General features: G+C 42.2%; 2 protein-coding genes across 4 annotated transcripts in view; one reads left to right on the top strand and one right to left on the bottom strand.

Moving 5' to 3' along the window:
- The first annotated feature begins 274 nt into the window (after positions 1 to 274).
- Positions 275 to 1,601, top strand: LOC311142103 (odorant receptor 131-2-like). Its single transcript, XM_084177690.1, has 2 exons — positions 275 to 313; positions 513 to 1,601. The coding sequence occupies exon 2, from the start codon at positions 525 to 527 to the stop codon at positions 1,488 to 1,490; it is 966 nt and encodes a 321-aa protein (XP_084033816.1). The 5' UTR covers positions 275 to 313; positions 513 to 524; the 3' UTR covers positions 1,491 to 1,601.
- An 83-nt stretch (positions 1,602 to 1,684) lies between these two features.
- The window catches only part of LOC311142100 (protein phosphatase methylesterase 1-like), a 68,058-nt gene continuing 43,629 nt past the window's right edge, over positions 1,685 to 26,113 (bottom strand). For 2 of the 3 annotated variants that reach the window (XM_084177686.1, XM_084177687.1), the window contains 13 exons: positions 18,198 to 18,291; positions 11,939 to 12,031; positions 10,217 to 10,274; positions 10,061 to 10,112; positions 9,417 to 9,571; positions 7,607 to 7,697; positions 7,433 to 7,498; positions 7,225 to 7,348; positions 3,792 to 3,921; positions 3,614 to 3,658; positions 3,406 to 3,470; positions 2,703 to 2,770; positions 1,685 to 2,151 (listed from right to left, as the gene is read on the bottom strand). In XM_084177686.1, coding sequence (XP_084033812.1) covers positions 2,148 to 2,151; positions 2,703 to 2,770; positions 3,406 to 3,470; positions 3,614 to 3,658; positions 3,792 to 3,921; positions 7,225 to 7,348; positions 7,433 to 7,498; positions 7,607 to 7,697; positions 9,417 to 9,571; positions 10,061 to 10,112; positions 10,217 to 10,274; positions 11,939 to 12,031; positions 18,198 to 18,236 — 990 coding nt within the window. In that variant the 5' untranslated portion in view covers positions 18,237 to 18,291 and the 3' untranslated portion in view covers positions 1,685 to 2,147. Of the gene's footprint in view, positions 2,152 to 2,702; positions 2,771 to 3,405; positions 3,471 to 3,613; positions 3,659 to 3,791; positions 3,922 to 7,224; positions 7,349 to 7,432; positions 7,499 to 7,606; positions 7,698 to 9,416; positions 9,572 to 10,060; positions 10,113 to 10,216; positions 10,275 to 11,938; positions 12,032 to 18,197; positions 18,292 to 18,877; positions 19,246 to 26,113 lie in introns of those variants that run through there. The other variant, XM_084177685.1, reaches the window with a different exon arrangement.

Below are 26,113 nucleotides of genomic sequence, written 5' to 3'. Positions count from 1 at the left end.
TTTACTTTTGGGTACTTTTTCCACCACTGCCTATACGGTGCTACTGAAGTAGACTGGGAGAATGATCAATACGTTGTCAATTGGCCATCTCTCCTCTCAGATCATTCTGTTCTTGGAGAGTATTGGCACCCATCTCATGTGTGTGTGTGTGTGTGTGTGTGTGTGAGTGAAAGGGTAGCCCAATCAGAGATTGTCTTCACCTTAGGGCCAATGATACCATGATGTCACTGACCTCTTGTCCATTTATAAATACAGAGCTCAACAGCACAACAACAGTCTGAGGCAGGCTCCCTCAGTCCTACCAATCACAAAGGTTTGTATTTCAGATTTCGGTGTACAGATCTATGAATGACTTGTTAGAACTCAAATGCCACCTCTGATTTCTTTTTTTTACAGAAAGCCAAGTGTTAACATTTTGAATAATGTTAATCAGATAAACATTCATGTTTCAGTTGCTTGTAAGAATGATGTTCTAATAGGTTCTCCTCTCAATCTCTTATTTCTTTTCAAAGGCACTCAAGAGTATGGCAGTAACCAATGAAACCTTTCAGGAGACTTCTTTTATATATGAACAGATGATCATATTTGAGATGAATGAGAAGACTATGGTTAAAGTGGTGGTGGCAATCCTGATGGCTGTATTTTTTATCTACATAAATTGCGTGATGATTATTGCTATGAGTAGCAGAACAACTTTTATGGAAACTCCCCGCTACATCCTCTTCGCACATATGCTCTTCAATGACTCCATGCAGTTGCTGGTCAGCTGCCTTCTGTATGCGTTTGCCTTGGCTTATCTACGATTGGTAAAGGTTGTCTGTGGACTGTTTGTCATGTTTGGCAGTGGCATGTCCCGTGTTGCCCCACTTAACCTGGCGTTGATGTCTCTAGAACGCTATGCAGCCATCTGCCACCCTCTCCGTCATAGTGACATAGCCACAACAAAAAGAACCGGCATTGCCATTGCAGTCGTCTGGTTTGTCATATTCATAAATCTTATAATTGATATGCTTTATTCTACAGCAAAGGATCCCGGCTTTTTTATTACCCCGATATTTTGCACACGGCAGAATTTATTCATTGCGTTGTGGCAGATGCAAGTGTTTCAGGGGTTCAATACTTTTTGCTTTGTAGCTGTGTCTCTCATCATCATTTACACATACATTGCCATAATTGTCACAGCCAGGTCTGCCTCTTCTGACAAAACTAAAGCCAGTAAGGCCCACAAGACTGTGCTGCTGCACCTGGTTCAGCTGGGCCCGTCTCTCTCCTCTTTTCTGTATGCACCCATTGAAAGTGCACTGGCCAGTGTAGGCAGTACTACCATCTTTATTGACCTGCGATACATTAACTTCCTCTTCCTCATCATCCTGCCAAGATGTTTGAGCCCACTCATCTACGGGCTGAGGGATGACGCCATACGACCCCTGTTCCTACACTACTTCACTTGCAGAACTAGAAAGGTCAAGGCTGCTGTGATGGTACAATAGAAGAAAACATGGCACTATTTTTCTTCATGTTCATTCGAGGCAGATAACCTGCCCGGTCAGTTAAGAAAACGGGGAGTCCATCATCTGTCTTGTACACATGCAGAATAGTCCCTAAGGGGTGTCTCTGTGTTTACCATGGAAGTAAACAGTGCATTTACCAGACATGCAACAGAACAGAAATGAAAACATCTGGAGAGATTTTCCTTATGCATTTTTAATCATAATTCTTAAAATCCAAGGATGTTAAACACAGAGCACGACATGATGGAGTTACCCAAAATTGAACAAGAAACAGGCAAGCCATCACAGGAAATGAAAATAAAAAAGGTTGAGTGGGATGGGTGAAACCAAATCCCTGCATTCTTAAAAAAAAAAAGGCAAAGCCATAAGTGGCAAAAGATCTACATGTACATTTCAAAGTAATAATTAATTACAAAAGCTAATTTAAATTTAAGAACCAAAGTGCTGAGAATTTTGCAGTTGTATAGTGCTCATGTTTATTTAATTTATACTGATCTATTTTCTCCCAGTTGGGAGTAATTGGCAGAAGATGGTGTCCACGAGGCTCCAGGCAACTCCTCCATGAGTGCTGTTTGGGTCCAGGGCAAAACTGGGACTTTTCTATGCAGTTTACTATTTATTTGGATCCCATTCTTATTAGCTGTTACGATTTGACAACAAAAAAACAAAAACATGAAAGCATAAACACATGCTTTTTGGTTTTCCTGTACCAGTTAGCATCCCATTTGACATCAAAAATAATTACTTGTGTCAAAACAGACCTTATACAGTAACTACCAACATGGTGTCAGCAATCGTTACAAAACCTTATATTGTATGACGTCCATAATTTCCTTAAAAAAAAAAATATATATATATATATATATTTTTTTTGGGGAGGGAGGGTTTTGTATTTTATTGGACCGAGGAGAGACAGAGGGAAGATAGACAGAGTGAGTCACAAAGGCAGTGGGATGGATTTGAACCCCCGCCGACCCTGGAAAGCATGTGTGCTGTAGCCAGCGGTCCTAACTGCTAGACCACCCAGGCCACAAATCATGTGGTTTTAACAGTGCAGATAAGCGATACATGCTTATGCAGGTCTTAACAATGCGATTGTACAATGATTATTGGACAAGCAGACTTAAAAGTAATAAACAATGTTGTAAACAAATGTGTGATATGTTTCTATTCGAGTTAAATGAGTCTTACCACAGGAAACCCTCCTTGAATTCAGTGAACTTGTGACGGACCATGAACGAGGCCAGAGCGTCTGCTACCTGGGGAAACAAGAGCAATGTGGGTTTGTTCCCAGACTTCACTTCCCAGACATTGAGAATTGTATTTTGTGTGCAATATTACATGCATACTGGCCTGAACCTCTACTATCGCAAACAAAATGGGAAACAAAAACACATGCCAACTTGATCTCATCGTTTCACTTCTGGATTTTATATAATTGGATGAAGGTAAATGTTTTACCCATTAATTCTGTGTGGTTACAGGGTTCATTCCGCATGGTTACAGGGTTAAAACAGAAACAACTCAAAGGGTTAAGTTTAGGTATTAATTCCGAGTGGTTAAGTTTAGGGCTATGGTTTTTGGAAAGCATAAAACAATATTTTTTTAATGAGCTGTTTCATTAAGTATCATTAAGTACTCTCCCTGCTTGCAAGACAATTGTGAACTTCCGGCAGCAGTGGTCTAAGCAGCACGCTCTGGATCTGAGTGTTGTGTGTTCGAGCCCAGAGCTGTGCCATAGTTTTTTTTTTTTTTTTTGATGAGCGCCGATGACAGCATATATCGACATTCTCTTTTCAAACATCCAAAATCTACGTATTTTTTCTAGTGACCTGCCTGCACATGCACCAAGCAGTTGTTCAGAATCATACCCAGAAGGTTAAAACCCACTCACTTTTTCAGGGGCGTCCTCATGGACAGCATGGCCACACTGAGGGAGCACCTGCATCTGGAACTTCCCTGAACACAAACAGAACACCAATCTTTATGTGCAACAGGGAATGGGTGGGGGAAGATCTACAGTGAGTTCACGGTCACCATCGGAGCCAAAATTGTAAACAACAACCAACCTAACACACATTAATCTATAAGGCCGTCCTCACCTTGCATCTGTCCAATTGTGAGATCTTTATCAAGCCTGTCCACACCTGTAAAGAGGGAAATGTTATACCCAACAATGTGTGCTCTAATCCAATGTCAAAGACAAAAATGTAATTGTATTATATTGAAAACATAATTTAAAGTAATGTGGATTAAAACGGACTAAACCGAGGGACTCACCAGCGAGTAGGAGCAGTTTTGGCACAGGGCAGGACAGGAAGAGGGCAGACAGTCCACTGAACCAGCCCTCCCAGTACTTCTCTGTCTTTGACAGATCAATCTGCCAGGTATAGAGGCTCTCCTTCTTCACCTGAAGAAGACCAAGAGACAGTTTACTCTTCATGTACACACTACAACAGACTGTGTAAAGGTGGGAAATTAAATACACACTCCCCCAAGATGACATATGCACCCAGATGTATACACCAACTGGGTTGTTCCAAGATTTTGTTGTTGCCTTTTAAGATATTTTATGTAGAAATTGTGCACCAATATATAATTTTAAAAGCCTGATACATTAAATGAAGTGCCCTTTAATATAGACCACATGGAGAATTCAATACATCTGATTTTTAATATATACTGAACAAAAATGTAAACGCAAAATGCAACAATTACAATGATTTTACTGAGTTACAGTTCATATAAGGAAATAAGCATAGGCCCTCCCACTTGGGAGCCAAGCCCACCCACTGGGGAGCCAGGCCCATCGAATCAGAATGTGTTTTTCCCCACAAAAGGGCTTTTTTACAGACAGAAATACTCCTCAGTTTCATCAGCTGTCCGGGTGGCTGGTCTAAAACAATCCCGCAGGTGAAGAAGCCAGATGTGGAGGTCCTGGGCTGGCGTGGTTACACGTGGTCTGCGGTTGTGAGGCCGGTTGGACGCACTGCCAAATTCTCTAAAACGACGTTGGAGGCAGTTTATGGTAGAGAAATGAACATTCAAATCTCTGGCAACAGCTCTGGTGGACATTTATGCAGACAGCATGCCAATTGCACGCACCCTCAACTTGAGACATCTGTGGCATTGTGTTGTGACAAAACTGCACATTTCAGAGTGGCTTTTTATTGTCTCCAGCACAAGGTGCATCTGTGTAATGACCATGCCGTTTAAAATCAGCTTCTTGATATGCCACACCTGTCAGGTGGATGGATTAAGGAGAAAGGAGAAAGGAGAAATGCTCACTAACAGGGATGTAAACCAAATATGAGCAAATAACCTTTTTGTGCGTATGGAAATGTTCTGGGATCTTTTATTTCAACTCATGAAACATGGGACCAACACTTTACATGTTGCGTTAAAATGTTTGTTCAGTATAAATAAAGGCTTGCTAAGGTGCCAAAATTCAGCATTTTCACGTCTCTCCATCAACCCTGTATCACTTCTAGGAAGATTTTAACCATAATTGAAAAGCCCTAGTTATTTTGTGCTTTGAAGTCATTTCTGAAGAGTATTATTTATTTCATGTGATTAGTTATTAATTTACGGCTGTCCCTCATTTTAAGGTCAACCCTGTTACATGAACTGAACTCTCGTTTTAATAAGGCCATTTTCTGGTGTTTTGTGGTGGGAAACTGAGCGGATCGAGCATAACACGTCAACCCTGTTACCCATAGATAGACAGGCTAGAAATGTTTGAACAATATAATTTTCTTGTGAAGCTAGCATTGAATTGCCACTCCCTGTTGAGCTTTCATTCCCCCTGTCACAAGGAGATTCATGTCTGATTTAAGAAAAAATCATCAACCCTGTTACTTTATTTGGCACTTACTATATTTTTTTAATTCAACCTCTGGAGATGGGGAAAACATTTGTTTTATGAAGTTGAACATGTGCTTGTTATGACAATGTAAAAATGTGGTGAAATTCAAAGTATTTTTGACCAAGTTACACTTCTCAACAGGCACCGAATTTGTGGAACGACCCAATCACTAATGCCTAAGAAGACTCATGCATACAAACACACCTGAATACATACAGTGCATTAGGAAAGTATTCAGACCCCTTTCCCTTTTTCCACATTTTGTTGCGTTACAGCCTTATTCTAAAATGGATTATTTTTCCCCCTCAATCTACACACAATAACCCATAATGACAAAGCAAAAACAGGTTTAGATATTTTTGCAAATGTATTAAAAATACGTAAATAACTTATTTACATAAGTACTCAGACCCTTTGCTATGAGAGTCTGAATTTAGCTCAGGTGCATCCTGTTTCCATTGATCATCTGTGAGATGTTTCTACAACTTGATTGGAGTCCACTTGTGGTAAATTCACTTGATTGGACATGATTTGGAAAGGCACACACCTGTCTATATAAAAAGGTCCTACAATTGACAGTGCATGTCTGTGCAAAAACCATGCCATGAGATCGAAGGAATTGTCCGTAGAGCTCCGAGACAGGATTGTGTCGAGGCACAGATCTGGGGAGGAGTACCGAAAAAATGTCTGCAGCAAGAACACAAGTGGCTTCCATCATTCTTAAATGGAAGAAGTTTGGAACCACCAAGACTCTTCCTAGAGCTGGCCGCCCGGCCAAACTGAGCAACCAGGGGAGAAGGGCCTTGGTCAGGGAGGTGACCAAGAACCCGATGGTCACTCTGACAGAGCTCCAGAGTTCCTCTGTGGAGATGGGAGAACCTTCCAGAAGGACAACTATCTCTGCAGCACTCCACCAATCAGGCCTTTATGGTAGAGTGGCCAGACAGAAGCCACTCCTCAGTAAAAGGCACATGACAGCCCGCTTGGAGTTTGCCAAAAGGCACCTAAAGAATCTCAGACCATGAGAAACAAGATTCTCTGGTCTGTTGAAACCAAGATTGAACTCTTTGGCCTGAATGCCAAAAGTCACGTCTGGAGGAAACCAGGCACCATCCCTACGGTTAAGCATGGTGGTGGCAGCATCATGCTGTGGGGATGTTTTTCAGCGGCAGGGACTGGGAGACTAGTCAGGATCGAGGGAAAGATGAACGGAGCAAAGTACAGAGATCCTTGATGAAAACCTGCTCCAGAGCGCTCAGGACCTCAGACTAGGGCGAAGGTTCACCTTCAACAGGACAGTGACCCTAAGCACACAGCCAATACAATGCAGAAGTGGCTTCAGAACAAGTCTCTGAATGTCCTTGAGTGGCCCAGCCAGAGCCCGGACTTGAACCTGATCTAACATCTCTGGAGAGACCTGAAAGTAGCTGTGCTGCGACGCTCCCCTTCCAACCTGACAGAGCTTGAGAGGATCTGCAAATAGGAATGGGAGAAACTCCCCAATACAGGTGTGCCAAGCTTGTAGCGTCATTCCCAAGAAGACTCTAGGCTGTAATAGCTGCTTACACAAGGTACTGAGTAAAGGGTCTGAATACTTATGTAAATTTAATATTTCCAGTTTTTATCTTTAATACACGTGCAGAAAATTCTAAAAACCTGTTTTTGCTTTGTCATTATGGGGTATTGTGTGTAGATTGATGAGGGGAAAAAAACATTTAAATCCATTTCAGAATCAGGCTGCAACGTAACAAAATGTGGAAAAAGTAAAGGGGTCTGAATACACTGTAGGTATAAAACATATCTTTTTTTAAATCAACAACATTTCCCCCTAATCAGCCCAGCCCTGACCTCTTGGTCGTCCTCCTTCTTCCTTTTGTGGTTGGATTCTCCTTCCTCTTCTTCCTCCTCCTCTTCAATGATGACTTCGCCGATGCTCTTGGAGACAACTGGACTGTTGAGGGGTTCCTCACATCTATGGAGGAGGTAAAGACTTGTGTTTAGTTACAGGTCCTGAACAGTCACGTCTTAAAGTTGATTCATTTAAGTCCAGACTTACTTTTTCACCTGGCCTCCCATGGACACCCGGGCTGACTCAACGTTTCGAATCTGTCCACTCTTCACACTGATGGGGGACGGACAAGAACAAAGAACACATGACTTGGATTTTGCTCTATTAGTAAAGTATTTGATTAGTATTTGTACACTTTTGCGTGTATGGACAGCATCTCACCTCCACTCAATGGCATTCTCCACAGACTTAAAGGTCTTTGGTCGACTCCTGAGGAAATTCTGCATACTGTTCAAGGCATCCATTGCTGTGCCTGAATAAACACAATAACAGAAAAATTATGAACTAATCACTCAATCAAAAAATTGATGAATACACCTACAGTGGGGAGAACAAGTATTTGATACATTGCCGATTTTGCAGGTTTTCCTACTTACAAAGCATGTAGAGGTCTGTAATTTTTATCATAGGTACACTTCAACTGTGAAGTTGTATGATTTTTAAGTAATTAATTAGCATTTTATTGCATGACATAAGTATTTGATCACGTACCAACCAGTAAGAATTCAGGCTCTCACAGACCTGTTAGTTTTTCTTTAAGAAGCCTTCCTGTTCTCCACTCATTACCTGTATTAACTGCACCTGTTTGAACTCGTTACCTGTATAAAAGACACCTGTCCACACACTCAATCAAACAGACTCCAACCTCTCCACAATGGCCTTGACCAGAGAGCTGTGTAAGGACATCAGGGATAAAATTGTAGACCTGCACAAGGCTGGGATGGGCTACAGGACAATAGGCAAGCAGCTTGAGAAGGCAACAACTGTTGGCGCAATTATTAGAAAATGGAAGAAATTCAAGATGACGGTCAATCACCCTCGGTCTGGGGCTCCATGCAAGATCTCACCTCGTGGGGCATCAATGATCATGAGGAAGGTGAGGGATCAGCTCAGAACTACACGGCAGGACCTGGTCAATGACCTGAAGGGAGCTGGGACCACAGTCTCAAAGAAAACCATTAGTAACACACTACGCCGTCATGGATTAAAATCCTGCAGCGCACGCAAGGTCCCCCTGCTCAAGCCAGCGCATGTCCAGGCCCGTCTGAAGTTTCCCAATGACCATCTGGATGATCCAGAGGAGGAATAGGAGAAGGTCATGTGGTCTGATGAGACAAAAATAGAGCTTTTTGGTCTAAACTCCACTCGCCGTGTTTGGAGGAAGAAGAAGGATGAGTACAACCCCAAGAACACCATCCCAACCGTGAAGCATGGAGGTGGAAACATCATTCTTTGGGGATGCTTTTCTGCAAAGGGGACAGGACGACTGCACCGTATTGAGGGGAGGATGGATGGGGCCATGTATCGCGAGATCTTGGCCAACAACCTCTTTCCCTCAGTAAGAGCATTGAAGATGGGTCGTGGCTGGGTCTTCCAGCATGACAACGACCCAAAACACACAGCCAGGGCAACTAAGGAGTGGCTCCGTAAGAAGCATCTCAAGGTCCTGGAGTGGCCTAGCCAGTCTCCAGACCTGAACCCAATAGAAAATCTTTGGAGGGAGCTGAAAGTCTGTATTGCCCAGCGACAGCCCCGAAACCTGAAGGATCTAGAGAAGGTCTGTATGGAGGAGTGGGTCAAAATCCCTGCTGCAGTGTGTGCAAACCTGGTCAAGACCTACAGGAAACGTATGATCTCTGAAATTGCAAACAAAGGTTTCTGTACCATATATTAAGTTCTGCTTTTCTGATGTATCAAATACTTATGTCATTCAATAAAATGCAAATTAATTACTTAAAAATCATACAATGTGATTTTCTGCTTTTTTTTTAAGTAGGAAAACCTGCAAAATCGGCAGTGTATCAAATACTTGTTCTCACCACTGTAGCTGTGTCATATCATAGTTTACTAGAAGCATATAAAACAATGAATTAATCATTTTCTCTTTTGTCAGCTCCCCAACTGCTGCTTGTTTGATCATCAAATGACAAGTCTCGATCATGGGACAAAAAAACACAAGTACTATAATCACCTTCCACGACATCAATGACACAAAGGCCAAGTAACGATGGCACGTGGTTGGCTGCAGCGGTATGAACTGCTATAGCTCCACCCATGCTGTGTCCAATCATCATGATCGGAGGCGGGTTTTCTCCATAGAGTGCTTCAACCACTTTGCCAATGTCCCTGGTGGAGAGAGGAGACAAAACCAGCATCAATCAACTGCTGGAACAATCTCACTCATACAAACCAGCCTTATACAGCTCCTCAAACAATCCCAGCCAACAGAATATGGACAATATAGGAATCTCTGTCACTTAGTTTCCAGAGCAGAGATAGAAAGCACTTTGTTGATATAAACAACACTATTTTGGGGGATGCAGCAAGCCTGTTTCCTCCTTGCATCAAACAGCAGATCAGTGTCTCAGTGGGAGGCAGCAGCAGCAAATGGCTCATCTGACTCAGTCCTCCTCTCTCTCCAGCAGGTTCTCTTCACCTACAGTACACCTATACCACTGCCTCCTGTCCTGTCCTTTTCTCTCCCATACCATCTCAACACAATACATCCCCCATCACTCTCCCTGCATAACACTCATCTCTGAATGATGACAGAGCATGAGGGTAAATGTATCTGTAAATGTTTGTAGCCCAAAAATTCATGACCTAACAACTTACTTGGCCATTGTTTCCGCTGAGAGATCGTCAGAATTCTTTACTTTGGTGTCACCTGTGTGGGACAGAAAATAGTAAAAAAAGTAATACTATTGATCCTATGAATATGAGGTAACCAGATGAAATGTGTTTTATCATGAGGAAGAGTTAGCCACTCACCATGGGCCCTGAGGTCCATAGCCACCACCCTGCAGTTAATTCTGCTATATATCACCTCCTGCAAACACAAACCCACTTTGTTTAAACTGTTAACTCTGGCCTGAATGTCAATCTGTGTTATAAGGCAGGCTCACAAACATACTGCTCCACCTTCAACAGTCACTTAACACAACCTTAAATGCAAGACATGTTGTGATGGTATTGTGTGTACCAGTGGAGTCTCCTCAGAGGAGGAAAGGGAAGACCATCCTCCTCAGTGAATTTCATACAAATTAAAATGGTAAAACATGAAAGAAAGTTATCCTTTTTAGATAAAACTATAGTAAATATAATCACGTCACCAAATAACTAATTAAAACACACCATTTTGCAAAGGTCTACAGTAGCCTCAACAGCACTCTGTAGGGTAGCACCATGATGTAGCCGGAGGACAGCTGGCTTCCGTCCTCCTCTGGGTACATTGACTTCAATACAAAACCTAGGAGGCTCACGTCCACCCAATCAAAGGATCAGAGAACAAATCTAGTACTGAAAGCATAAGCTACAGCTAGCTAGAACTGCAGTGTATAAAATGTGGTGAGTAGTTGACTCAAAGAGAGAGAAAGACAATAGTTGAACAGTTTTTAACAAATTAATTTCTTCCAAAATTAAGGAGAAGCAAGAGAGAAATAGACAGAGAGATTGTCATTATTTTTCAGTTTCACTTACTTACCATCAAATGCAGCTAGCTAGTTTAGCCTATTCAAACTCCTGGCTCAAACAGAGGGATGCTATGTTAGCTAGCTGGCTATGACTTTCCAACACAACACTGGAACTCTTCCAAGTCAAGGTAAGCTTTTGGTATTACTAATTTATTGCCACCGGGCCCGCCGGTGTAACTGCTTACTGACTGTACACTAACGTTAGTTGTCTCCTGAGTGGCGCAGTGGTCTAAGGCACTGCATCGCAGTGCTAACTGTGCCACTAGATCCTGGTTCGAATCCAGGCTCTGTCGCAGCCGGCCGTGACCGGGAGACTCATGGGCGGCGCACAATTGGCCCAGCGTCGTCCAGGGTAGGGGAGGGAATGGCCGGCAGGGATGTAGCTCAGTTGAAAGAGCATGGCGTTTGCAACGCCAGGGTTGTGGGTTCGATTCCCACGGGGGGCCAGTATAAAAAAAATATGTATTCAGTAACTGTAAGTCGCTCTGGATAAGAGCGTCTGCTAAATGACATAAATGTAAAAATGTAAATGTTACTGCATGATTGTAGCGGGTTTACTAATGCATTAGTTCTATTAGCTATGCTGACTATGACCTTTCTTTAGCTTATATTGTGACAACGATGTAGGCTGTTTGTAGAGGTTTGGCGTGGAAAGGTTTTTTTGCCTGGTCACATACAGCTGATTTGTTGTGCATTGAAGTCCACAAGCGAAGGGAAGAGAAGGACTACAACGTGGCTGTTATGAGAGTGAACTCTGTTTACGTATGATCAGGGGTGTATTCATCACGCTGATGGGTATAGGGAAAATGTGTGTATCATGTAGTAGCCTAAACCTATCGCTGTTACATTGAACTGGGTGAATGGAATATGAATGAGTGTCATCCAATATGCTGTAATAGAAATAAGACCATGCTCATCAAAAACAAATTGTCCTCCCTCATCTTAAAACGGCACTGACTGCCACTGGTGTGTACCTAAAACAGGATGGGTGCTCTTTCTGGTATTTGATAGTATTACTCACAGTGAACACAGCCCAGGAGAGAGCAGAGTGGCCTCCTCCATGAAGCAGGAGCAGCACAGGACCATGCTGGCCGCTGCTATAGATTCTGAACGTGTGCAGAGCAGTCAAGGAATATAGACTACAGACACAGTTTCTGTTAGCTGGCAATTGCTGGCTGTTGGCCGATAAAAGAATGAAGAGACAATAAATAAAACTGTTGCCAGGAGAGAGAAAAAATCCCATTGCAAAATAATGCTTTATATTCATTGATGGAAATACCAGTTGATGTAAATACAGTTGACCCTCATGCTTATCGGTCTATAGGATAATTTGCATAATTTAGTGGAATTAAAATTGGCCTGTGTATTTTCGTTAGTCATCATGTATCTTATTTATCCAACAACTATCAAAACTATGTCCACAACATACAGAACCTATTTTGAGGGGGATTTCTTCTGCTGCTCCTCAGCCCATTCATTGCATAACAATTCTAAATGCAATTGCCTGTTAAGAACAGTTTTGGTGCATGATTAAAAATAGCTACCATTTTTATTTCTGGTAATTGAAGCGCGCCTCCCATTCACCATTCAACTGCAGGAAACAGTCTATCAGCGCGTCACCCACCACTTTACAATGTGAGCTGGAGACAGTATGCATTTTGAAAACAAAACATATTTAATTGTTTGAAACCTGAATGTTTTATTTCATATTATGAGGAATGTCTTAGCTTGCTTCAAAGTAGCCTATAGGCAAAATCCAACCATGGAAACATGGAGGCAAGTATTTTATAAAGACTTCATAGGCGGCGCGTGAGTTTCAAGTTTGGGGAAGCTTACAATTTAGCCTACCATTTGTACCATTCTGCGTGGCAATTATGATTTTCATTAGCGCATTTTCTTTCTCAAAATCATTGTCACGTGGTTAATCATAAAAATCTGAATTAAAATTATACAAATCTAAAAGTTAAGTCAACTAATGCGAGATCACCAGCCTCTGCCATATGGACACATTGATACACCGTGATCCATTCTGCAGCTAAAGAAATGAGCGCATGGAACTCATAGCATATAGGCCAATGCAGCAGTTGGCCTATAACTTACATTGCTATTTCACACTGAGGATTGGTGATTAGAGGGGGAGATTGTTGGAAAGATTTTTAAAATAGCTTACTGTGAGGAACTATAGTTTTAATATATTACCATTAGCAGTGGATGAAAAAAAAAAAAAAAAAAAAACACTTTCCTACATTTCCCACATCTATGCGTGCTCAGGCGCGCCAGCTCCCTCAACATTATCAGGACAGAGAAATCAGACACATGCTCATATGGAGCACTCCAAAGAAAAGACAATGAAATATTGACAAATCTTGTAAATTATGGTTATGAAATAAACCAAAACTTGTTTCTCACAAGTGTAGAGGGTTGTGAACTTTGCAAAAGTTTCCACTCTACGAAAATGAAAACGCTATATTTAAAAAAAATTACATTTACATTTTAGTAATTTAGCAGAAGATCTTATCCAGAGCGACTTACAGGAGCAATTAGGGTTAAGTGCCTTGCTCAAGGGCACATCAACAGATTTTTCACCTAGTCGGCTCTGGGATTAGAACCAGCGACCTTTCGCTTACTGGCACAACGCTCTTAACCACTAAGCTACCTGCCGCCCACACTGTAATTAATACATCAACATAAATTAATGTAACCAAATGATAGGGATTAATGGTACATTTACTACTGGTGACATATGTAATGGGGAATTAATCAAAAAGGCATACAATTCACAAAATAAATGCGCAAGAATTAGCAGGAGACAGCTGAGCTATTCTAGAGAATTACTCGCCTATATCTTCGCCACACCCCTCCCCTTCTTGTCTCAACATTTAAAATTATACTCAAGTCCAATAGCAACACGTCATTCAGGCCAGGTGGGGCAGAGCCCCGCCTGTTTCGAGCCCCACCCCACTGCAAAATCTACAGGGAGAGCTAGAAAGTTCAAGCCCCCTTGGGTGCTGCCATAGATTTACAGATACAATTATGTCAAATCACGTTATAAAGTGCATTCAGAAAGTATTCAGACCTTCACTATTTCCACATTTTGTTACATTACAGCCTTATTATAAAATTGCTTAAATAATTTTTTCTCATCAATCTACACACACTACCCCATAACGGCAAAGCGAAAAACAGATTGAAAAATGTTTGCTAATTTAAAAAAAATAATGAGACTCGAAATTGAGCTCAGGTGCATCTTGTTTCCATTGATCATCCTTGAGATGTTTCTACAACTTCATTGGAGTCCACCTGTGGTCAATTCAATTGATTGGACATTATTTGGAAAGGCACACACACACCTGTCTATATAAAAGGTCCCACAGTTGACAGTGCATGTCAGAGCAAAAACCAAGCCATGAGGTCGAAGGAATTGTATGTAGAGTTCCAAGCCAGGATTGTGTCGAGGCACAGATCTGGGGAAGGGAACCAAAAAAATTCTGCAGCATTGAAGGTCCCCAAGAACACAGTGGCCTCAATCGTTCTTGGCCACCAAGACTCTTCCTGAGCAATCGGGGGAGAAGGGCCTTGGTCAGGTAGGTGACCAAGAACCTGATTGTCACTCTGACAGAGCTCCAGAGTTCCTCTGTGGAGATGGGAGAACCTTCCAGAAGGACAACCATCTCTGCAGCACTCCACCAATCAGGCCTTTATGGTAGTGGCCAGACGGAAGCCACTACTCAGTAAAAGGCACATGACAGTCCGCTTGGAGTTTGCCAAAATGCACCTAAAGAATCTCAGACCATGAGAAACAAGATTCTCTGGTCTGATGAAACCAAGATTGAACTCTTTGGCCTGAATGCCAAGCGTCACGTCTGGAGGAAACCAGGCACCATCCCTACGGTGAAGCATGGTGGTGGCAGCATCATGCTGTTGGGATGTTTTTCAGCGGCAGGGACTGGGAGACTAGTCAGGATCGAGGGAAAGATTAACGGAGTAAAGTACAGAGAGATCCTTGATGAAAACCTGCTCCAGAATGCTCAGGACCTCAAACTGGGACGAAGGTTCACCTTCCAACAGGACAATGACCCTAAGCACACAGCCAAGACAACGCAGGAGTGGCTTCGGGATACGTCTCTGAATGTCCTTGAGTGGCCCAGCCAGAGCCCGGACTTGAACCCGATCGAACACCTCTGGAGAGACCTTAAAATAGCTGTCCTGCAACGCTCCCAATCCAACCTGACAGAGCTTGAGAGGATCTGCAGTATTTTTTATGGAGAAACTCCCCAAATACAGGTGTGCCAAGCTTGTAGCGTCATACCCAAGAAGACTTGAGGCTGTAATCGCTGCAAAAGGTGCTTCTACAAAGAACTGAGTAAAAGGTCTGAATACTTATGTAAATTTGATCCATTTTTTATTTTAAATAAATGTGCAAAAAAAAAAATCCTAAAATAGTTTTTGCTTTGTCATTATGGGGTATTGTGTGTAGATTGATGAGGGGAAAAAACGATTTAATCAATTTCAGAATAAGGCTAACGTAACAAATGTGGAAAAAGTGAAGGTGTCTGAATAATTTCTGAATGCACTGCATCTACCATAGCTTTGATTGGACTGATCATGTCAACATCATACTTTCAAAATCTTAGCTAGCAAGCCGTCATCATCATGAATCACGTCGACAATCTACTGGCAAATCCTTTTCAATCCTTGTCATATGAAGAGAAATTATAGATAAAACGTATCGGTGCTCATCGGCCATTGGACATAAACATTAAACAACAAGTCGGAAATCGCAAATTCAACAATGAGTGGTTTGGAAGGAATCAGTGGCTAACTGCAAGCGTTGCAAAGCAATCACTATTTTGCTTCCCCTGCCTGCTATTCGGTGGAGAGGATGTGTGGTCCAAGTCTGGGTTTAAGGGTGTCTTTTCCAAGCCTAAAAGGATAAAGATTCACACGCAACACCATGGGCCAGAAAATATTGAATACATTGGCCATGCTGTCAATCCAGCATGACTTCTGCCGCGTTCAAAACAACTGGAAACTCGGAACTGGGAAATCTCAGACTTCAGTGAGTTCAAGACAACTGGGAACTCGTAAAAAAACGAGCTCTGACTGGGAAAATACATTTTGAACAGTCATCAAACTTGGAATTCCAAGTCGGGAACTCTGGCCTCTTTCTAAAGCTCCGACCCGAAGATCACTGACATGATTTGACCTTGTTTTTCTCAGAGTTCCCAGTTGTCTTGAGCACCATAAATCCAGAGAATGCAAGACTTTGATGACAAAGTTTCATGACAAAATTTGCCCACCAGATGGACAACCGCGCCACCTTCCTGTTCAAGTGAGCACAGCACAACGGTGAGTCGAGAAATGTCTTGTATGCTGCCGCATAAATGATGTAATATGCCAGGGAGATACGTATACTGTAGCTAAGAAAGTAATACTAAGTGTATGTTGTGTAGTAAGCTGTTAGTAGCCCATGTGCCTCACCATAATAATTTGGTCCCTTTCACCCTCAGAACGTAGCCTACTATTCTGACTTGGTGGTGCACATGTAGCCTATAGCCTATTTTAGAGAAATGTCATCATCGAATATTGTAAGAGCATTCATTATCTGCTTATATGCCCCCGTTATTTATCCCACGGTTCTGACTTGGTGTACAGGGAGAAAACTGAAAGAACGGCCCAGGTTCTGAAGTCTGTCGTAATAACAAATAGTTATATTGACTACATCCGTCTTACTCACTCATTAATGTCCTAATAGAAATTACGGATTGTCTCTTATCCGCTCATCATTCCCTTAAGCCATAGTTTGTAGATCTCAATTGTCAGTAGTAACCACATTTGTTTAAGCAAGTCAGCCATATCAGCTATGGTTTTTAAAAAGGCAGTAAATGAGGCTAAATTAACGGTTTCGCTTCCAGACAAGGCTCTGCTGATAGCCAGGTCTAGCGTTGGTAAGGATTCACTCCATGGTGCTGAAAAGAAAGCTCTGCTGTTGGGACAGCTTTATGTAGGCCCTAACAGTTTGTGGGCACCGTTTGTCAACGTTATAGTGCAATTCATGTATTGTTTGGTGTTGTGTTGTGGCTTTGCTTGCATGCATGCATAAAAAAGAATAAAAAAGATGAGTTTGCCCCACCAAGATTTTCATGCCAAAATCGCCACTGCTCAAGGCACATTATCTTCACACATTTTTAAGATGCTATTCACTGTCAGCCGCAACTCAATAATCAGCTAGGCCTATTGCCACCGGCGCTGCCCAAATTGCGGCCATCCCTAAATAGGCACAGGTCTACGAGCTTGTGATTTAAAACAATCCACAGCTATTTATTTTTTAAAATAAGTTAATGATCCTCGATTTCGCTGTGGCCAAGTCATATATCCATTTACTTCCCTATTGGATCCACCGCTATGCCATTTCTCTCCTGTTCTATTGGTTTTCATCTCAACTTCTATTGTTGTCCAGGAGCCAACGGCACCACCCTAGTCATATTAGCAACCCATCCTAGTTGTTGCATCTTTAGATGAACCCTCTTTCTAAGTTTCTAACATATGGAACAGCTATCAGGTGCGCTGTTTAGAATGGTGTTTTCCTGCTAATTGCATTTTGGCAATTGTTTGAAAATGACGTTTTATTGGCTGCTTCATCACAGGAGTTGCATGTTCTGTTAAAATGAATTACCATAATCCAAATGTGATTTGTCATTCTGAGCACCGTGGGTGGACGCCCTAATGGGTTCTTAAAGGCACTGCATGGTCAATCCGCCGTCTGCATTGGCCGTGCAGCATTTACGGCGATACGGCCTCTGCAGAAGGCAGGGCATTCATACTTCTTGCTCTTCGCGGAGAAGTGCTGAGCTGTAGTCAAGGAAGTGAGTTTGTGTTTATACAGGACCTCCTGCCCCCACCTACTGTCAACCAATCATGTCAATGCAGAGCTATATGGACATGGAGCCCACCGCATTGCATGGTGATGCAGTACATAGTTCAATTTGGCCTCTGCATGACTTCTGAGGCTCCGCAACTGCGACACACCCTCCATACGGACTCCGACCACATTTTCAGATCAAGCATAAATTGTCTCTTACACACCCAACATTTTCCTAACGGAAACCCTGAGACACATTCACAATGAAGATATATGCTTATGATGCACTGGATCAGGATTTACACACTGTATGAAAGGCCTTCTCTTCAGTGTTTCAAAAATAAGATACATCATTCATGGTTATATTCAATGTGTAGAAGTACAGTAGCAAGTTTATGGGCTTCGCAGTAAAGGATATATCTTTGCCATTATCGTTTTCCACTTCTACATCTTCCATCGTTTCAAAGTATTGACTCCAGGACAAAGGGGTGAAGTCTCTCTTCCGTCCAGGTCTGTGTCAGGTGGAGTATAAGAAACAGAAATATCATTTTAAACAAACAGTGTAGTCAGTCCTACATTATCCCCTAGCTCAAGCCCAGTATACACTCAAATAACAATATTTAAGTATATGGAGGCAGCATAACCCATAAAAGAGTCGTAGCTAGCACATTTAGCAACTGCTTTCATAACGGTCACTTGACTGGGACTCAAGTTACTGATGATGATAGCCTTCTGACCTGTCACTACCAGCTGGCTGTCGCACTTGAATGGAACAACACGAGAATAAGAGCATTGTTCACGACAAGATAATATAATTGAAACGCCTCACTAGTTTCAGTAACCAATGTCAATTGTCAGATATATTGAACTGTTACTTTAGCTAGCTTGCTAACGTTACCCATTTAGCTTGCTAGCAATGTTGTGAACTTAGCTAGCTAACGTTAGCTCTACCACAGTTAAACATAGAAAGAGACTGTTGTTGCCTCATGTTAGTTAGCTACGCATTCTCCAGTTGCAGTGCTTAGCTACTAGAGCCAGACAACTATCAGAGATAACCTCGCCAACCACCTCAACTAACGTTACTGACTATGAACTCACCCCATTCTCATTTTAGACCCTGACTGCAAACCTCCTGGCACTGGAGGTCTGGAGGCTAACAAATTCAAATGCAGCTGTTTCTCCATTCAGTCGAACGCGGAGCCAAGGCCGTTCAGTCAACTACCAAATATTGCCCCTCCTTCGAACCAACTATACGCTACGATTTTCTTCCAATACCGGGTAGCTTTTTCGCAGCAACAAATTGAAAATAAATCTGCAAATTTAGCAAAGACTGTTCTCCTCTCACGACACAACCAATTCCCTCCCACAACCCGTTTGCCACATTGCACTCTGGGATATGTCTGCACACTGTACACCATTCTCAACTAAACCATCGAGATACAGACATACAAAAACTACATTTCCCAGAAAACATAGCTTGCCATATGTAAAGCGCAGAACCTAGATAAAAGATTACGTAATCATTTTACCGAAATTATAATCATTGTCATAATACCAACGGTAATAATCATAACAGTCATAACAACTGGACACCTAATCATCATCATCATCATCATCATCCCTGCGGTGCAAGTTAATATAATATATATATATATATATATATATATATATATATATATATATATATATATATATTAGGGCTGTCAAAAATAGCGCGTTAACGACGTTAATTAGTTGTTTGCTGTTAATTACGTCAATTTTTTTAACGCATTTCACGCATGCGCAGTGTGACAAATTATTCAGGTCAGGAAAGTGGTTGGGAGCTAGAGGCGAGATGGAGCAAGGTGAGCAAAGTGGGCCTATTGACGGATTCAAATATAAAAAGAATGATGATTGGACAGTTAACAAGTACAAGGTTATTTGCAAGATTTGTAAGAAGGAGTTTCAATTTCACCGGAGCTGTTCAAGCTTGAAGTACCATGTCAACGCCAAACATGCGTTTGCTGGGCCGTCAGATTCAGCAAGTGGTTTGCGCCAGACCACGCTGAATGTTTGCAGGCAATTAACAAAATCAACCTCAGATAATTTGATATCTAGCCACTCCTGCAACCACTGTTCCCTGTGAACGACTTTTCTCAGTTGCAGGTCACATTGTGAACAAGAAAAGGTCAGCTTTACTTTCAGAAAATGTGAACAAGTTAGTTTGCCTCAGCAACTGGCTGAAAGATGATGAAGCTCAGTAGATTTGAAAGGTGATGTTCAAACAAAAAGACCAGTTTCAGTGCAACATGTTATAGTAGTTAGCAACTGGATTTTTGAGCAACTGGATTAAAGAATGGAGGAAAAGGTAAAAGATTGTTCTTTGGTTTGATTTAAAAGTTTTATTGAAAATGTTTTTTTCCACAGATGACTCAAATTGTGCAAAAATGTGGTAGGTCACTGTTATGATTTGACTACATTTATTGCTTTCTGTTCAATTGAATACTGTAAATTGTACATCCTGGTTAAGAGGAATGCCAAAGAGGAAGTGATGGAACATTACAAAGACAAATATTATGGTGTGTAGTATGTTTCAGCTTGATTTAAAACACCATTATTTGGCTGTGTTAATAAACAGACATAATATGAAAATTATGTATCTGTGTCCTGTTATTTATCTTTTGGTATGCATTTCAGAAAAAAAATGGTTAGGATTCAGGTGTAATTGCAAATAGTGATTAATCATGATTAATCCACTGAAAATTCTGATTAATTTGATTAAAATTTTTTATCATTTGACAGCCCTATATATATATATATATATATATATATATATATATATATATATATAGGTGAAAGGCATCAGTTCCCTGCAAAGAGGTATGTACACATGTGTGTGCAAGTGTGCATCAATAAAAGGAGGGGAAGTATATTACTGAGGGGCACTACCATACAGTAACCAGTAGAACGCAGTGTGACGCAGGGCAGAGATGAGCAGTGTCCTCCTTTTTATACACACCTTCTGACTCCGCAGTCAAATCAATTAAGAAATAGCCTCAGTACTGACATGTGCAATGATGTGTGTATGTTCTTGTGTGTCTGTGGCAGCAGAGGTTGTTACACCATGCCATCATCATAATTGCTTCAATCTCCCCCATCATTCCCTTCCCCCCTGACCAGGATGGAGGTTGATATTGCTGAGCTCCCCTTTGAGGAGTTGAATGCCATGAGGTAACAGCACACATATTATGTAATCATGAAGAACACAGGCAACAACCCTGGTTACTGCTATGTCCTTTAGTTAACCTTTTATACTCAAACAGATATCTTCCTCTATCCTGAAAGTATGTAAACTGTCATTAATGCAAATAGAGTAATACTAATAATAATAATAATAAGCCATTTAGCAGACGCTTTTATCCAAAGCGACTTACAGTCATGCGTGCATACATTTTTATTTATTTTTTGTGTATGGGTGGTCCCGGGGATCGAACCCACTACCTTGGCGTTACAAGCGCCGTGCTCTACCAGCTGAGCTACAGAGGACCACAGGTGTCACAGAGTCATCCCCTATGTATATGGTCATGTCATCTGTTTTTTAGTTCTCATTTACAACTGCGACCTGGCCAAGATAAAAACAAAGCAGTGTGATAAAAACAACAACAACACAGAGTTACACATGGGATAAACAAAAACATACAGTCAATAACACAATAGAAAATCTATATACAGTGTGTGCAAATGTAGTAAGTTATGGAGGTAAGGCAATAAATAGGCCATAGTGCAAAATAATTACAATTTAGTATTAACACTGGAGTGATAGATGTGCAGAAGATGATGTGCAATTAGAGATACTGGGGTGCAAATGAGCAAAATAAATAACAATATGGGGATGAGGTAGTTGGGTGGGCTAATTACAGATGGGCTGTGTACAGGTGCAGTGATCGGTAAGCTGCTCTGACAACTGATGCTTAAAGTTAGTGAGGGAGATAAGTCTCCAGCTTCAGAGATTTTTGCAGTTCGTTCCAGTCATTAGCAGCAGAGAACTGGAAGGAGTGGCGGCCAAAGGAGGTGTTGGCTTTGGGGATGACCAGTGAGATATACCTGCTGGAGCGTATACTATAGGTGGGTGTTGCTATGGTGACCAATGAGCTAAGATAAGGCGGGGATTTGCCTAGCAGTGATTTATAGATGACCTGGAGCCAGTGGATTTGGCGACGAATATGTAGTGAGGGCCAGCCAACGAGAGCCTACAGGTCACAATGGTGGGTAGGATATGGGGCTTTGGTGACCAAACGGATGGGACTGTGATAGACTACATCCAATTTGCTGAGTAGAGTGTTGGAGGCTATTTTGTAAATGACATCGCCGAAGTCAAGGATCGGTAGGATAGTCAGTTTTACGAGGGCATGTTTGGCAGCATGAGTGAAGGAGGCTTTGTTGCGAAATAGGAAGCCGATTCTACATTTAACTTTGGATTGGAGATGCTTAATGTGAGTCTGGAAGGAGAGTTTACGGTCTAACCAGACACCTAGGTATTTGTAGTTGTCCACAAATTCTAAGTCAGACCCGCGGAGAGTAGTGATTCTAGTCGGGCGGACGGGTGCAAGCAGCGTTCGATTAAAGAGCATGCATTTAGTTTTACTAGTGTTTAAGAGCAGTTGGAGGCTACGGAAGGAGTGTTGTATGGCATTGAAGCTCGTTTGGAGGTTTGTTAACACAGTGTCCAATGAAGGGCCAGATGTATACAAAATGGTGTCGTCTGCGTAGAGGTGGATCTGTTACGTGACCTAAATACATTTGACATTTTAGCAGACGCTCTTATCCAGAGCGACTTACAGTTAGTGAGTGCATACATTTTTCATACTGGCCCCCTGTGGGAATCAAACCCACAACCCTGGCGTTGCAAGCGCCATGCTCTACCAACTGAGCTACAGGAGGCCTAAGTGACTCCTACTACTAGAGAATATCCCTCACTGCAACAAAGCACCACAGAAGATAATATCAGAGCTCAACATAACCCTGTAGAGCTCTCTCAGGAACAAACTGTCCTTGGCTGCAGAGAGTGACAACAAATGAGTGTTTACATTTCCCCTCTACACTGCACATACAGTAGAACACCCTCTGTTTCCGTATTATAACTCAGCAGACATTTTTACATTTTAGTCATTTAGCAGACGCTCTTATCCAGAGCGACTTACAGTTAGTGAGTGCATATATTTTTTATTTTTTATTTCATACTGGCCCCCTGTGGGAATCGAACCCACAACCCTGGCGTTGCAAGCGCCAAGCTCTACCAACTGAGCTACACGGGGCCCATACATGTGTTGGTGAAGTTGTGGCTTATTGACGTGACAGAGAATACAAAGCTGTGGTTTGGAAACTTCCTGGTACTGTTTACTTGAAAGAGGTGGTGAGAGAGTATCGTTGAGCACAGACATAAACACATGCACGCTCTCTTGCTCGCATCAAGCACGAACACACACTCAAGAAGTCGTTCATCTGTCAGGTGTGACGATCTCCATTGTTTAAAGGGCCTCTCATACTAGTAGTACTAGTGACACAGAAGGAAATGAACTGTCAGGCTTATAGAATCAGAGTTTTACATGGAACAAACAAATCCCCAATGTTCCTCAGAGGAACCTATTTCACTGTATCACAGCATTCACTTTCTGCACATGCAGCATGTGCTCAATGTACCACATGTATACTCTATGTACTTTTACCCATTACTGAATCAGCATACAAGGCCTTGTAGACATTTTGATTCCAAGTTTATCTCAAACAAGATGTTTTATACAGTATCAGTGAAACCCAGTGCTGGCAGGCAGACTCTGGCTGCTATTGCCATGGTTTTCATGTAGAGATATAGTAGGATAAGAAAAAAAGTGTTTATTGTACAATACCAATCAGCAGGCCGTAGGTGCTGCCCTAAATGCTTACAGGATGCATGCAGAGCATCCATTTCCTAATATAGTGAGTCAAGAAACGCCCTTCTCCTTTGTTTACTCAGTTTGCCATGTAGAGGAGCAGTGCTGTACTGAAGTGACTATTGCTACGAGGGGACAGGATTTGATTTTAACAGACAGTACTAGTATCTGCCACCCCAGACTATTATTTATCTACACTCATAGTGTTGCTGTATGTTGTGTACATCACATCACTGCGCATTTATGTGAGTTTGTTTTGTCTCACCTTTTATTTATGCAAGAAGAAAATATAATCTTTGGATGAAATTGGTCTTTGCTTGACTCAATCTAAGTCTGATGATTGATGTTTGTTCCAGTTTGTAAAGACCAAAACAGTGTTCCTCCTATTCTATTATCTTGAAGGGCTCCAATTGGGTAATACACATTCCACTCTTTCTCTTGCCTTTCCTATGCATCAAGGGGAGGAATGAACAGATGTTGCTCTAAACCAATGGAATCGATTTCATGGGAGATGAATAACACTCGATCTGCTGAGTCATTGCCGAGAATGATGGGAAAAGCACTGGACCTGAGGATTTATGGTGGGTATGGACCGTATGGTTCAGTTTACTCTCATCTGTAACAGGTGATGAATCCTTTAGAAGGGAGGGTGGACCGTCTGGGGCATACGCTATATGTTCCTCTCCCTCACATGACCTCGTAAGATGTACATCATCTCTCAATCTATCCCACACATACCCCTACTCCTCTCCTACCACTCCCCCAACAACAACCACAGAGGAGCAACTGACATCTCTCCATTTCGCCTCCTTCTCTCCTCCGGTCGCCCCAGTATGATTACTCCCTCTAGCTACACTATACAAAAGTATGTGGACACCCCTTCAAATTAGCGGATTCAGCTATTTCAGCCACACCGTTTGCTGACAGGTGTATAAAATTTAGCACACAGCCATGCAATCTCCATAGACAAACATTGGCAGTAGAATGGCCTTACTGAATAGCTCAGTGACTTTCAACGTGGCACCATCATAGGATTCAGTTCGTCAAATTTCTGCCCTGCTAGAGCTGCCGCGGTTAACTGTAAGTGCTGTTATTGTGAAGTGGAAACGTCTAGGAGCAACAACGGATCAGCCGCGAAGTGGTAGGCCACACAAGCGCACAGAACGGGACCACCGAGTGCTGAAGCGCGTAGCGTGTAAAAATTGTCTGTCCGCGGTTGCAACACTCACTGCCGAGTTCGAAACTGCCTCTGGAAGCAACATCAGCACAAGAACTGTTCGATGGGAGCGTCATGAAATGGGTTTCCATGGCCGAGCAGCCGCATACAGGCCTAAGATCACCATGCGCAATGCCAAGGGTCGGCTGGAGTGGTGTAAAGTTGGCCGACATTGGACTCTGGAGCAGTGGAAATGCGTTCTATGGAGTGTTGAATCACGCTTCACCATCTGGCAGTCCGAAAGACGAATCTGGGTTTGGCGGATGCCAGGAGAACACTACCTTCCCCAATGCATAGTGCCAACTGTAAAGTTTGGTGGAGGAGGAATAATGGTCTGGGCTGTTTTTCATGGTTCGGGCTAGGCCCTTTAGTTCCAGTTAAGGAAAATCTTAACGCTACAGCATACAATGACATTCTATACGATTCTGTGCTTCCAACTTTGTGGCAACAGTTTGGGGAAGGCCCTTTCCTGTTTCAGCATGACAATGCTGAGGTCCATACAGAAATGGTTTGTCGAGATCAGTGTGGAAGAACTTGACTGGCCTGCACAGAGCCCTGATCTCAACCCCATCGAACACCTTTGAGATGAATTGGAATGCAGACTGCGAGCCAGACCTAATTGCCCAACATCTGTGCCTGACCTCACTAATGCTCTTGTGGCTAAATGGAAGCAAGTCCCCGCAGCAATGTTCCAACATCTAGTAGAAAGCCTTCCCAGAAGTGTGGAGGTTGTTATAGCAGCAAAGGGGGGACCAACTCCATATTAATGCCCATGATTTTGGATTGAGATGTTCGACGATCATTGCCTCTGTGCCGGAACCCCCTGTATATAGCCTCCCTACTGTTATTTTATTTTACTGCTGCTCTTTAATTATTTTTTACTTATCAATTTTTTACTTAACACTTTTTAAAAAATAATCTTAACTGCATTGTTGGTTAAGGGCTTGTAATTAAGCATTTCACTGTAATGTCTACACCTGTTGTATTCGGCGCATGTGGCAAATACATTTGATTTGATCAGGTGTCCACATACTTTTGGTCATGTAGTATATATCCTCTCTCCTCCTGTGTGTTTGTGTGTGTACGTGCGAGTGTGTGCGTGTGTTGCTTTGAGTTAAACAGTGTCTCTGTTTAATACTGTATCTCTGTACTGGGATCCTGTGTTGCTCTCACTAGTAAATCCATACTATTCCTTCTAGTAATCCCCTC

The sequence above is a fragment of the Coregonus lavaretus genome (assembly GCF_964263955.1).
Source record: "Coregonus lavaretus genome assembly, chromosome: 15".
Lineage (NCBI taxonomy): Eukaryota > Metazoa > Chordata > Actinopteri > Salmoniformes > Salmonidae > Coregonus > Coregonus lavaretus.
This window is presented reverse-complemented; position numbering and strand designations above follow the sequence as displayed.